Below are 12,607 nucleotides of genomic sequence, written 5' to 3' on the forward strand. Positions count from 1 at the left end.
CATCCAGGTCACGGTTGTCCCAAAGGTCCTTTTTCATGAGGTTTTTCTTTGAAGACGTTTCGCTTCTCATCCAAGAAGCTTCTTCACCATCCAGTCAGAGCTGAAGAAACTTTTTGGATGGTCTTCAAAGAGAAAAAAGAAAGTCCAGTTCCTCATGAAAAAGCACCTTTGGGATAATTATGCTCTTCTTTTCCCAAAGAAAAGTTACAAAAAGTAAGATACTACCATCATATTCTGCTTTGCCAAAGAGAAAAGTGTGATAAATGGTCAAAACTAGGAAGAATCAAAATATTACTGGTCTATTGTTTTCTACGGCCTAAACCAGGACTGACTATAGGCTGAGGCTGATTAGGCACCGACATAGGGGCATCAGATTTTAGGGAGCATCAAAATTGAAAAGATTTCTGAAAGACACACAAAAAAGAGAAAAGCGCTAATGGTGCGCCCTGTGAGTCAGTGTGCCTGCTCAAGGATTAAATATAATTTCACAGAGTTGCTGACATATAATAAGGGGTATTTAAAATGATTTAGAATGTATATGGTCCAGGGTTGAAAATCACAACTGTAAATCTCCAAATGTCAAAGGAAAAAGAAACAAAAGGACATCATTTTGAAATTCTTAGCAAACTCAGACAATGAGTCAAACCATAAGAGACACCAGGATATGACTTTGCCTAGAGTGCCAAAATGTCTATAGCCAGCCCCGGCCTAAACAGATATAGGAGTAAAGAGAATTATTTAAATGTATTAGAGTAGTCTGATCTGGATTGCCTGCTGGATAGCACAAAAATTAGAATTTCCTACATACATCCCTTTGCTTTCATCTGGTGGTCATCTGGATTTTTGCACCTGGTAGCCTTTAGTGTGTTCTCATACTGTATTTCAGTTAAGAAACAAAATGTGATTACAATCCACAATATTTTAACCCCTGCATTTAATGTCAAGGACATTTTAGATGAATCTCTGTTCTACTGTCTTTTTGCTCTGACTGGCAGATCCACAGTGTTTTCCTTCTACATTGTAAATCCAAAATATAAAAAAATCAATTTTATTTACCTTGCTAACATATCTCTGCACAGCTTCCTTAAAATGACTGTTATATTCAAAGAGCAAAACTTGATCGTTTTTTTAAAATTCATCTTTGGACCGTAACACAGAGTACCTAACACAGAGATTTCAAATTAAACCTTATTGTGTCCCTCCTTTTTAATACTTTCCACATTCTTTAGTAATACTTATCTAAGGCGTACCCACATTAAAGTATAGCATTTCCCAAATTGTTGTTTGGAATCAAATAACAGAAAAGATTGCTTTATTTCACAGAGAACATTAAAGTGGATAATCAGTCTGACTCAATATCCAGATCCAGAGCTACACATACAAAACATTGTCTACTTTTATTTCAGAACTTTAGGCTTTAAAATGTTTTACAAGGTTCCCTAGGATATATTTGTTTTGAAATGTGATTTAATAACATTCTTAAATTAAATAAAGAAAAAGAAAACACATCTTCCCTTCAGTATTAAAACTAAACATTTTAGTCTTTCCAAAATAAAATTTACCTGGTTAATGCAAATGGAATTTTAAGGCTAAAAACTTTGGATTTCCCATGGGCTCCACTGACTGAACTTAATTTTTGCCTATTTAAAGTAAATGTTCACTTATTTAAAAACGTTTTTATCACACACTCAGCTGCTGCCACAATACCTTATATGTAGTCAAAGGGAAACAACCACCTTGGCCTTCAGGCTTTCAATTTATAAAAGCAAGTTGCATGTACATGTGTTCTTAAAAGCAAGTTGCATGCACACGTATTCTTATAAAAGCAAGTTGCATGCACATGTGTTCTTCTGTAGCAGTGGTGGCAAACCTATGGCACGAGTGCCAGAGGTGGCACTCGGAGCCCTCTGTGTGGGCACACATGCCATTGCCCCAGCCTTGCTTCCCTCTGTGACCCCCCCTCCTCACCAGCAGCCCTCCTGGAGAAGAGTTGCCCCCGAGCATGGCCCACATGGAGCAGTGCAGCCAAGGACATGGCAGCCAGGCAGTGTAGACAAGACTCTGCCCTCACGCCACATCACGCACAGTTGATGCTGCAGGGTGCATGCAGAGGGCGTTGCTGTCATGGCACTGCTGGGAGATCTGCGGTGGGTCCTGGAGAGGGTGACTGGCCCTGCAGGCAGGTGGGGTGGGGGCGGAGCAGAGGCGGGACAGGGGGTGGAGTGGGGGCGGGGCCATATTTTGGGCACTTGGTCTCTAAAAGGTTCGCCATCACTGACTATAGTGACAGGGAAAGGGAAGAAAAAGAAGCACCAATTCCAGGTGTTTTCTATAGGGGAAAAATGTCTAAGTACCAAAAGAAATACTTAAGTTTATTGTTCACCTAATTTAGCAAAAACAATTCTTTACTGTGTTTGCAAACTAATATCAGGACATTGTTTTGATGAATAACAATCTTTCAAAAAAATTGATATAATTTTTCTAATACAAGTGTCATTGTCTTCTTTCATTATTTGATTTGATATCGAAATTACTAGAATCAAGTCAACAAACACTTTTCCTCCTACCCTTCTTCCTAGATGTCCTAAATGCAAGAAAGGTAATTTCACAGTGAAACTGGTTATCAAAGGAATTACGACTTCTGATCTATTCTCTAACTAACAAGCATTTGTTTTTGTCTCCAATGTTTACTCCAGCTCTAAAATTTAGTCCAGCTCTAAAATGAGGCAAATAATAAAATCATCGATAGTTTAAAAACTGCTATTGATTTATTTATGAGCATTGATAATAGAGTGGTGTGGTGGCCTGGTGGTGAAGACGATCACTTGGATGGTTCAGAGTTCAATCCTAAGTAGTGGCAGATGTTTCTCTCCTACAGTGTAAAGAAAAAATATCTGCTGTGAACTCTGCATGGCATCAGGAAGGGCATCCAGCCAGTAAATGCTCAGCTCCTTCCAGTTGCCCCGACTCTGCCCTTAATTAAGGGATTACAATGAGCTGAGGTGGCGCAGCAGTTAGAGTGCAGTACTGCAGGCCACTTTAGCTGACTGTGTTCAGCAGGTCAGCGGTTCAAATCTCACTGGCTCAAGGTTGACTCAGTCTTCCATCCTTTTGGTGTAGACCCAGATTGTTGGGGGCAATGTAAATATATATATACATTGCTTACTGGTGTACACCACTTAGAGAGCGCTTGCACTTAAAGCGGTGTATAAGTCTCATAAATAAATAAATAATAAATAGGGGAATTTTTAATTGATGGATTTATAATCAGCCATGGTGGCATATACTTCTGCTGCCTGCTGGCTGCCTGCAGTTCAGCAGTTTGATTCTCATTGGCTCAAGGTTGACTCAGCCTTCCATCCTTAGGTAAAATGAGGACCCAGATTGTTAGGGGCAATACACTGAAACCACTTAGAGAAGGCTGAAAAGCACCGTGAAACGGTATATAAATCTAAATACTATTGCTATTGCTATAAACTCTCTGACCTGATCCCATTGAAAAAGTCTAGTAGGTATCTATAATGCCAATGGACCCCTGAAGAGGAATTAATCTCACATTATACATTGAAAAATCAATAGAAAAAAAGACAAAAATTAGCATGATTGTATTGAATGCTCTGCTTGAAGGTGAGCCATTGACTGATGGCAATCTTGCCAGGGTGCAGCAATGCCTTGAGATACCTAACTGCATGTTAACAACACTATATGCCATATAAAATGCTGGAAACTTAGGTTTAATTTCATTACTGCACTCCATAAATTGGTGAACTCCAACTGCATCGTATCCTAGCCAATCCAATCAATGATAAGAGATATTGGGGGTTCTAAGATGGCAAATATTGGGGGTTCTAAGGTGGCCTCCCCCCTGTTTGAAGGCCAAGGAGATATCCTATAAGTAAAACTATATTATATATACTGAATTATAAACACAATAATTAAACACATAAGGAATTTTATAAGATAAACTCCTTTACCTAGAGATACTTTTGAAGTCATTTTTAAAAGGGTTAATACTTTATTGCTGATTGAGAAGGAAATACCTTTCCTTCCCTGTTCCTGTTCCTCCTTAAGGCAAATGAACCTGTAATAATAGAATATATCCAGCCTTTTCATTTATCATCTTAATGGTTCTTTAACTTTGTTTTCTCTCTTCCTTATGGCAGTTGGGAAAATATCCTCCACCGTTATCATCACAACACCCTTTTCCTTGGAACAGAAGGTCAGGTAACAAATTAAATAACCAATCTCATGGTTTAAAGTGTGTGTTTCAGTTTTTAGAAATAATGGAAAATAATTCAATCTTTGTGGAGATAATATTAAACAATATAAAGATAAGAAAAACTGTACTCTCGATCCAAGGACATACCTTAAGTGAATAAAATAACTGCAACAGGTGGGTATAATTTGTTCAAACTGCTTCAACAGATTGGTATGGCTTAATGAAATAAAATGAACATTCAAATTGATATTTGGTAATGAATCTAACAGTTTAAAATGCCAGGGGGGAATTTGGAAAATTAGGAGTGTTTCTTCCAGCATAATTCTATAGCTATGTATACAGTATATATTTCATCCTATTTCATCTTGTCAATACATTGTTGAATCCAAAACACTAGCAAAACCTTCCTCCCTCTCTCCTAGCCTCTCCCTTTCCAATATTTGTAACCAATGTAAATTTTATATCAAACTGTATATGGCTTTATCAGCACTCTAAACTGGCCTGGAAACCTACACCCAGGCATGTCGGGGGTCTTAAAATCAGTGTTCGTTCCTTTGCTGTAGTGAGTTTTGTGCCAGTGACAGTCTGGACCCTACATTCTGTACCAGTTGTAGCTTCCAGGTTATCTTTGGAAGAAACCACATGTGGAATTACAGTTCTCCAATCAATTGGTGATAAAGGCTGGCAGTGTCACTAGGACACTGCAGCCAAAGCCCCTCCCCCCCAGTCATAGTTTCCATCTGCTGATGTAGCCCTGAGTCTCCCAAATCATGGACCATGTTTAGGGGGTGTATAACCCCATCAACAGTAACTCCTGGGATTAATATTACTGAATCTTTCAGATGTATACAGTGAAACAGACATTCCATCTTCATAGGGATAATGTGAATCTATGTCTCCCATGACTATCCAGTCCTTAACAGCCACCAAACATGAGTTCAGGACTTCAGCAGTTTCTCCAGTTGAACCTGCAGTGGGTCATTACTGTATTCATTAAACTTCACCCCAACTCGTTAGGTGACATCTCCCAGCAGTTTCATAAAGGTACATTAACTTAGGCAAATTAGGATTCCTAATATTGGGAAGCTGGAATATGGTAGTCCTTATGACGTGGATAATGAGATATAAAGGACAAATATTAAGTTCACTGATGACCCAAAATTTGTATCTAGTACACTAGAAGAGAGAAGTAAAAATATGCATTTTTTGCATTTAGAAAACAGGGACCAATGGCACAAATTAAGATACGGGATACCTGTCTTTATAATAATACTTGTAAAAATAATGGATTGCAAATTGAAAATGGGTCTGCAAAAAGATAAATTCAGACTTAAGTTGCATCAACAGAAACACTCTGTTTAAATGTGAAGTATTTGTTCATATTTCGATTGACTCCTTCACCTCCCACCTTCAAGCACTGTGCTCGGTTGTTGCTGTTATATTTTAAAAAGAGTTCAAAGAGACTGAAATAATTCAGAAAAAGGCAATAAGTATGATCAAAGAACTAGAAACTAAATCCTGAGATAAGTGATTCTATGAAATTGGAAATTTTAGTTTTATTATTACCTACCTAAAATAATAGTAAAGGTCTTTTTAAAAAAGTTATATTGATGGTGGAATATATTAACTGATTATGAATCATCAAGACTGTATTGACCCTTACCAATCACACAAACAGATCTTCTCCATGATGATTTGTCCTTTAGCTCCCCAATAATGTATCCATTATTGTCATTGCTGTAGATCAGGGGTCCCCAACCCCCGGTCCATGGACCAATACCGGGCCATGGCATGCCAGCAACTGGTCTGCACAAACAAGGAAAGCCCCATCCACAGGACGCAGGCAGCACACAAAACCACGTCCTCTCCAGTCTGCGGAAAAACCTCTATCCACATAAGCGGTCTCTGGTGGCCAAAAGGCTGGGGACCTCTGCTGTAGATTGTCTTCTTCTCATGTTTCTTGTCCTTTTCCCATCATTATGGACTTCTCAAAAAAGCTGGATCTTTGTGTAAACATTGCAAAGTTTATAACAATTTGAACCTAATCATTAATGCCTTGAATGAGAATTCTTGATAAAAATTAGTCATATAATCCATTGTTTTCTTGACAAGAGGTATATCTAAATCTTTGCTTTTGGTTGGCTTTGGCTTTTGATCCTTAATAACCAGTTTTCAGTTAGGAACAATACATGAAAAGCATAGTCTATTTTCTATAAATTATGGCATGAATCCCTGATCCCATTTCAGCAGTGCAGCATGGAATTTCCTCTTGTTCTTAATTAAGGCAATCAAGAAGTGTGTTTTATCAGTTATTGACAGGCAGTATGACATGAAAATGAAAGCTAATTTTAATTACCACATAGGACTTAATGAAAGGATCTGCTTCAATGACTCAACAAGCAACTTAGTCAATCAGAGAATTAAATTATCACTGCCTTAGCAGGAAAATCCTTTTTGAACCAGACTAGCTCCCAATAAAAGAAAAGGGACTGAAGTAAATGAAGAAAAAGTGATACAGAGATATTTGAAATCAGAAATGTGCATTTCATAGCAAACAGGTATTGTACTCATATCATATTCTGAGAGAGGGTAAAAAATAGTAAAGCTTTTCACACACTGAGGGTTGTTTTGAATGGTTTATTTACACAGGCATAAAAAATTAAAATTAGGTTGTTGATTTCAGTAAGATTTTCACCCCTAGTGTGATCACAGTACTTTTAACAAGACTAAAATCATAATAAAAATATTAAATATATAATACCGCCCAATTAATTAATTTGCTTATAAGCACTGATCTGCCACCACTGTTTCATTTTATATTGTTTTATGTATTATTTCATTTGTGCTTATGTATCATATGAACATGCATTAAAAATAGAAATTAGGGCTAAAAGTAGAAGTGCAAAGAATTTCTTCCCATGATGTCTTTTGCCTTATGGACTGCCTTTCCGCTTGATCCATAAAGTTGTTTGGAAATGATCTAACATTTTCCAGGATTTTTCCTAAGATACAGTGATTAGAGGAATTGTGAACATATGAAACTATTATACTACTGAATGCCTTGATCTTTTGAAACATTTATACAAAGTCATACCCATACTGCCTGAAAAGTAGCTACTCAGTTAATTAAAAGTGCAAGGTAACAGAAAAACAGCAGTTTGCCCTATTCTGATAGCATACTCCTGAATTTTTATTTAAAGATGCAGATACGAGAAACTGGTAGGTAATAAACAATGCATTAGAAAACCTTTGAGAGCCATAGTTAAAAATGTATGTCATATCTACATGGTGGGTTTTTTTGGTGATTATCAAATATTTTCTTCTTTTTAAACAATTCTGTTTTCTCTTTCTTTTAAATAGTGTTGTTATTAATAAGGCCCAGCAACTGCTCATGATAATTTTATATAATTTCCCAGAAAACTCACATGCTTAAAATCCATTCTCAGGACACACTTCTTCCATTATGTGTTTGCAGAGTTGCACATAAGCACAATTTCATCAGTTTTCCCCTATTATTGATTCATTGACTATATTTTCACTCTGCCTTTTCTCGAGAAGCTGAAGGCAGCATAGTTTGAGAGCAAGGGAAAGAACTAAAGTGCCCAGATTCACTTAGCTGAGATGAGCGATGTAGAAATAAATAAACTAGGAAGTCTTAAGTTGAATGGATTTGATGAAACCCTTAAAAAGAGAGAGGCCCAAAGTTTAATGAACTAAAGATAACATGCTCATACATAGAAGCCAACAAGATTGGCCAGGATAGAAATATTTAGTGAATGGGATTGATGTAAATTAGTCATAATTATATTTCCTTTTAAATATTTTTGCTATTCCTTAATTTCTGTTAGTATTTCTTGTTCCTTTTCTGTACCCTGTCTATCCTGAAAGAGAATAGCCTGATAACATTCATGCAAGCATTTTCCATTTAATAAATTCGGAGAGAGAAAAAAAAGTTAAATGTACTGTTTCTTTCCTGGAAGCACTTCAACGTATGCTGTACTTACTGTTCAGAAGACGGAAGTCTATGAATGGATAGGAACCACGTCGCTCAGAAAGAACCCCTGTCTGACCTCTCAGGTGTGCATCTCCTGCAAAATACAGTTGGGCAAATGTTAGAGATACTGGATTTCCACCCCCAGTAATTATTTAATTCCTCAACTATTATTTATGAGTGAGATCAGTTCAGAATGTTCTACATAGAAAATAAAATTTCTAAAAGAAAAAAAAACCATGTATGTATGTATGTATGTATGTATGTATGTATGTATGTATTTAACATAGTCTTATAATGCTAAGGAAAACCTCCAATGCCTTCAGTAGCTCTACATACATTACAATCAAACACAGAAAATAACATAAATTGGTTAAAAAATGATAAGCTACTGGCCATGAATAATGGAAGAGTACAATACTGAATAGAATAGAATAGAATAGAATAGAATAGAATAGAATAGAATAGAATAGAATAGAATAGAATAGAATAGAATAGAATAGAATAGACTCTCTGTGGCTTCAGGGCAGGAAAGGAAGAAGAAGTCAAACCATCCCTAAAGTGTCTTGGTGATTTAAATATGGATGATCCTTCTTATCTGGTAGAAAATACCATACACTGCACTATATGCTAGGGATTATGGGAATTGTAACAAGACAGTTGTTATGAGCTAGGCAGCACTTTCTCACTTTCTTTGTTTGTCTTTAGTCTACTTTATTAGGTAGCTGTCACAGAGGGTGAAATGCATGGTTGACAGCTTCCCATGTCTGGAACATCAGCCTCAGACAAACTTAATATAAAGTACAACATTAAAATTTCTGTGCTGCTTGGCTACCACTCAGTTGTCACAGATGAAATGCTATTAGGTCCAGAGCAGGAAAATGGGCTGGGGAAGGGTTAAAACTTGTAATATTATTTCTTTCCTTTCCCCATCTCTTCTTTCTTTCAACACTTTCTAATTGCGAGACCTCTGTTTCTACCACCACACCATCACCTCCTCTCCTGTTGGCTCCAGAAAAGGCTGCTTCTAGAAAACTGAGGCTTACTGAGCTGGAGCTATATGCCATCTATGGGGCAGACTTGTTTTTGAGGAATCCTAAGGGGTCACCTCTCTAACCTTGTGGTGATGGTGATGATGTAATAATAATAATAATAATAATAATAATAATAATAATAATAGTAATAGTAATAGTAATAGAAGGGGCGTTGACTTACCTGAACGCCTTTTCTCAGCACGGAGATGGATAATCCACGCAGTGGGTTGAGACTGTATTCCTGGCCAATCAGATCAGTCAGCCAAAGTTGCCACGCCTGTCCTGGACCACGATTTCCCAGTCTTGACACGAGCGCAGCCATTGACTGACAGTAAGACGTTTTGGCTCAACTAAATATACCCTATTATCCTAGTCTATAAGGGTGGGTGTGGATTATCCATCTCCGTGCTGAGAAAAGGCGTTCAGGTAAGTCAACGCCCCTTCTCCAGCACTGGAGATGGATAATCCACGCAATGGGACATACCAAAGCCTATTGTCCCTTGGGTTGGGGAATAGACTGGTCCCGTGTGTAACTTTGGTCTAGAACCTGCTGGAGAACCCTCCTACCGAAGGAGGCCTCTGCAGAGGAGTACTTGTCGATTTTGTAATGGCGAATGAATGGAGAGGGCGAGGCCCAAGTGGCTGCCCTGCATACTTCTTCAATAGAAGCCTGCATGGCCCATGCTGCTGAGGTGGCAGCGCTCCTTGTGGAGTGGGCCGTGATATGCTTGGGGACTTGCAAGGACTCCGCCTGGTATGCCCCAGTGATGCATGCCCTAATCCACCTACCGATGGTAGAGGACGAGACCTTCCGGCCCCTAGTAGCGGGGTGGAAGGATATGAAAAGCGCTTCCGAGCGTCGGAATTCCGCTGTGCGTGAAATGTAATGTCTTAGTGCCCTTCGTACGTCCAAGGTATGCCATTGTTGCTATAGGGGATGAGCTGGATTTGGACAGAAGTCTGGTAGGATTATTTCCTGTGATCTGTGAAAAAAGGAGTTGATCTTTGGAATGAAGGAAGGGTCTATTCTTAGGACTACCTTGTCCCTGTGAAAGTGACACAGGTCCTTCCTCGTTGAGAGAGAAGCTAACTCGGATATCCGTCGAGCTGACATGATAGCTACTAAGAATGCTACCTTATGGGTCAGGTAGCGAATGTCACATGTTTTGAGTGGTTCGAAGGGCGCTCTGGTAAGAGCTTGTAGTACTCGTGGTAGATGGATACCTGTGCACGGTTGGCGGGCTCCAGCTGTGGGAAGGTGGTTGGGGTTTGGGTGAGGGAGAGGGAGAGGAGTTAGGGAATTCCCCCTTTTAAGTGAGGGTGGTTTCCCCTGTAGGGAATCTGACTTCCTGAGTCTTACAATTTAGCAAGGGAATTTTAGAGTAATCCATTAAATTGAATTAAATTATCTCTAATTAACTTTTAAACTAAGCAATTTCAGCTACTAGAAAAAAATCCCCCCAATGGAAAGGAACTATACCTGCCCAGGAGCCAAAGTTGTACGTCTGTCTGTGTGGCCAGATCAGTCAAGACTGGGAAATCGTGGTCCCGGACAGGCGGGGCAACTTTGGCTGACTGATCTGATTGGCCAGGAATACAGTCTCAACTCACTGCGTGGATTATCCATCTCCAGTGCTGGAGAAAATGATAAAATTAAACTGCTCTGGGACTTCAGATTTCAAACAGACAAGCACCTGCAACATAACACCCAGACTTAACAATTGTCGATAAGAAAGACAAAAAAGTCTGGATAGTGGACGTGGCAGTGCCTGGAGACAGCAGAATAGACGAGAAAGAACTGGAGAAGATAACAAAATACAAAGACCTACAAATAGAAATAGAAAGACTGTGGCAAAAGCAAGCAAGGGTAGTACCAATAGTAATAGGCTCCTTGGGTGCAATCCCAAAACAACTGGAGCACCACTTGAACAGAATTGGCATTGACAAATTCGCTATTAGTCAATTGCAAAAGGCGGCCTTACTAGGAACTGCTTCCATCCTGCGACGATATCTGTAATACCATCAAACATCCACATCTGCCTATCCCAGGTCCTGGGTAAGGACTCGATAGGTAGAAAAATGCTAAATCCAGTCTGAACATCTGGCTGACTGTGCGATGATCCATAATAATAATGATGATGATGATGATGTTGGAAGGGATCTTGGAGGTCATCTAGTCCAGTCCAACCCCCTGTTCAGGCAGGAAAGCCTATACCATTTCAGACAAATGGCTGTCCAGTCTACCTAGTTTGGGAATGAATTGTTTGCAAGAAAACAACCAAACTAAGAGAGCACCAAGGACCCCTCATTTCAACCCTGAACTACAGATTTTCTCCATTATTGAGACTTGCTTTTGTTGAAAGAGGGTTGAGCTAGCTTATTCTGTTGGTGCCTTTATGGCACAAGGGAGCAAAAGATGTACCTGCTAGGAATTTGAACTCCCTGATATAGTTCAACCTTAGGAAACATTTTTAAGATTCCTTTTGAGGGAACCAGCTCAAATACATTTACAGTGGAAATTAAATAGGCTCTAATGGGCAGGATTGGAACCAAATTTTCTAGCCTTTATAGCTGTTGAAAATGTGCTTAAGTATAGCAATTCTTTCTAAAACACTGAAAATGGGTGAATTTGAAGAAGCTTGGTAAAAAATCCTGACAGTTGGATATTAGTACTCACGTATATTATGTAACTTTTTGTCCCAAGGGATGATTACCAGAAGAAAAATAAAGGATGCGTATTAATGTATGGAATTTAAGCTTTTGTGGATTAGATACTTCGCCCAGAGTAGGGTGGTTGTTTTGATTTAGTGCAGAGAACATGCAGATATAACTAAATTGCTCACTTAGCAGCAGATAATGCATGGGGTTTCTATGGCAACTTTGCAGCCGAGGGCTTGGTTAAATGTTTCTAAAATGTTATATTATTGTAATGCATTTATTAATTATGTAATTAATACATAGCTGCCAACTCTCCCTCCATCTTATAAAATGTTCATGTATCAATATGGAGACTGAAAGAAAAAAAAAAGTGATTTATCACTGACATTTTGAGAAAAAGCTCCAAACCCAGTAGCAGTTACCTGCCAAAAAATCTTCTCTCAGCTGCCCCCTTTCATTTTTGCAACTCTCTGGTGCCAGACTTCGATCTTCTCAGTTGCATCAAGGAACTTGTTCTTTTCCCCTTCTCAAGGCACTCCCCATACATTTTAGCAGTTGAAATTTCACAGATAGTAATGAAAACAACTTATCAGCAGCATGCCATTTTGCCTGCTCAAGCAGATTTAACCATTGGCCTCATAGCCATCTTTTTATTTTTTGCTGTCAGCACAACTAACTCAGATGTCTGCTTTTATTTCTCAACAA

The 12,607-nt window shown here is 38.7% G+C and overlaps 1 protein-coding gene across 7 annotated transcripts in view; it reads right to left on the reverse strand.

Annotated features, from left to right (window-relative positions):
* Positions 1 to 12,607, reverse strand: part of PDE7B (phosphodiesterase 7B) — a 184,195-nt gene that overhangs the window by 35,277 nt on the left and 136,311 nt on the right. For all 7 annotated transcript variants that reach the window (XM_039323462.1, XM_039323457.1, XM_039323451.1 and 4 more), the window contains one exon: positions 8,224 to 8,307. In XM_039323462.1, the coding sequence (XP_039179396.1) occupies positions 8,224 to 8,307 (84 nt within the window). The remainder of the gene's footprint in view (positions 1 to 8,223; positions 8,308 to 12,607) is intronic.

The sequence above is a fragment of the Crotalus tigris genome, unplaced genomic scaffold (genome assembly GCF_016545835.1).
Source record: "Crotalus tigris isolate CLP2741 ecotype Arizona unplaced genomic scaffold, ASM1654583v1 scf7180000017611.44802233496:7321179, whole genome shotgun sequence".
NCBI classification, from domain to species: domain Eukaryota; kingdom Metazoa; phylum Chordata; class Lepidosauria; order Squamata; family Viperidae; genus Crotalus; species Crotalus tigris.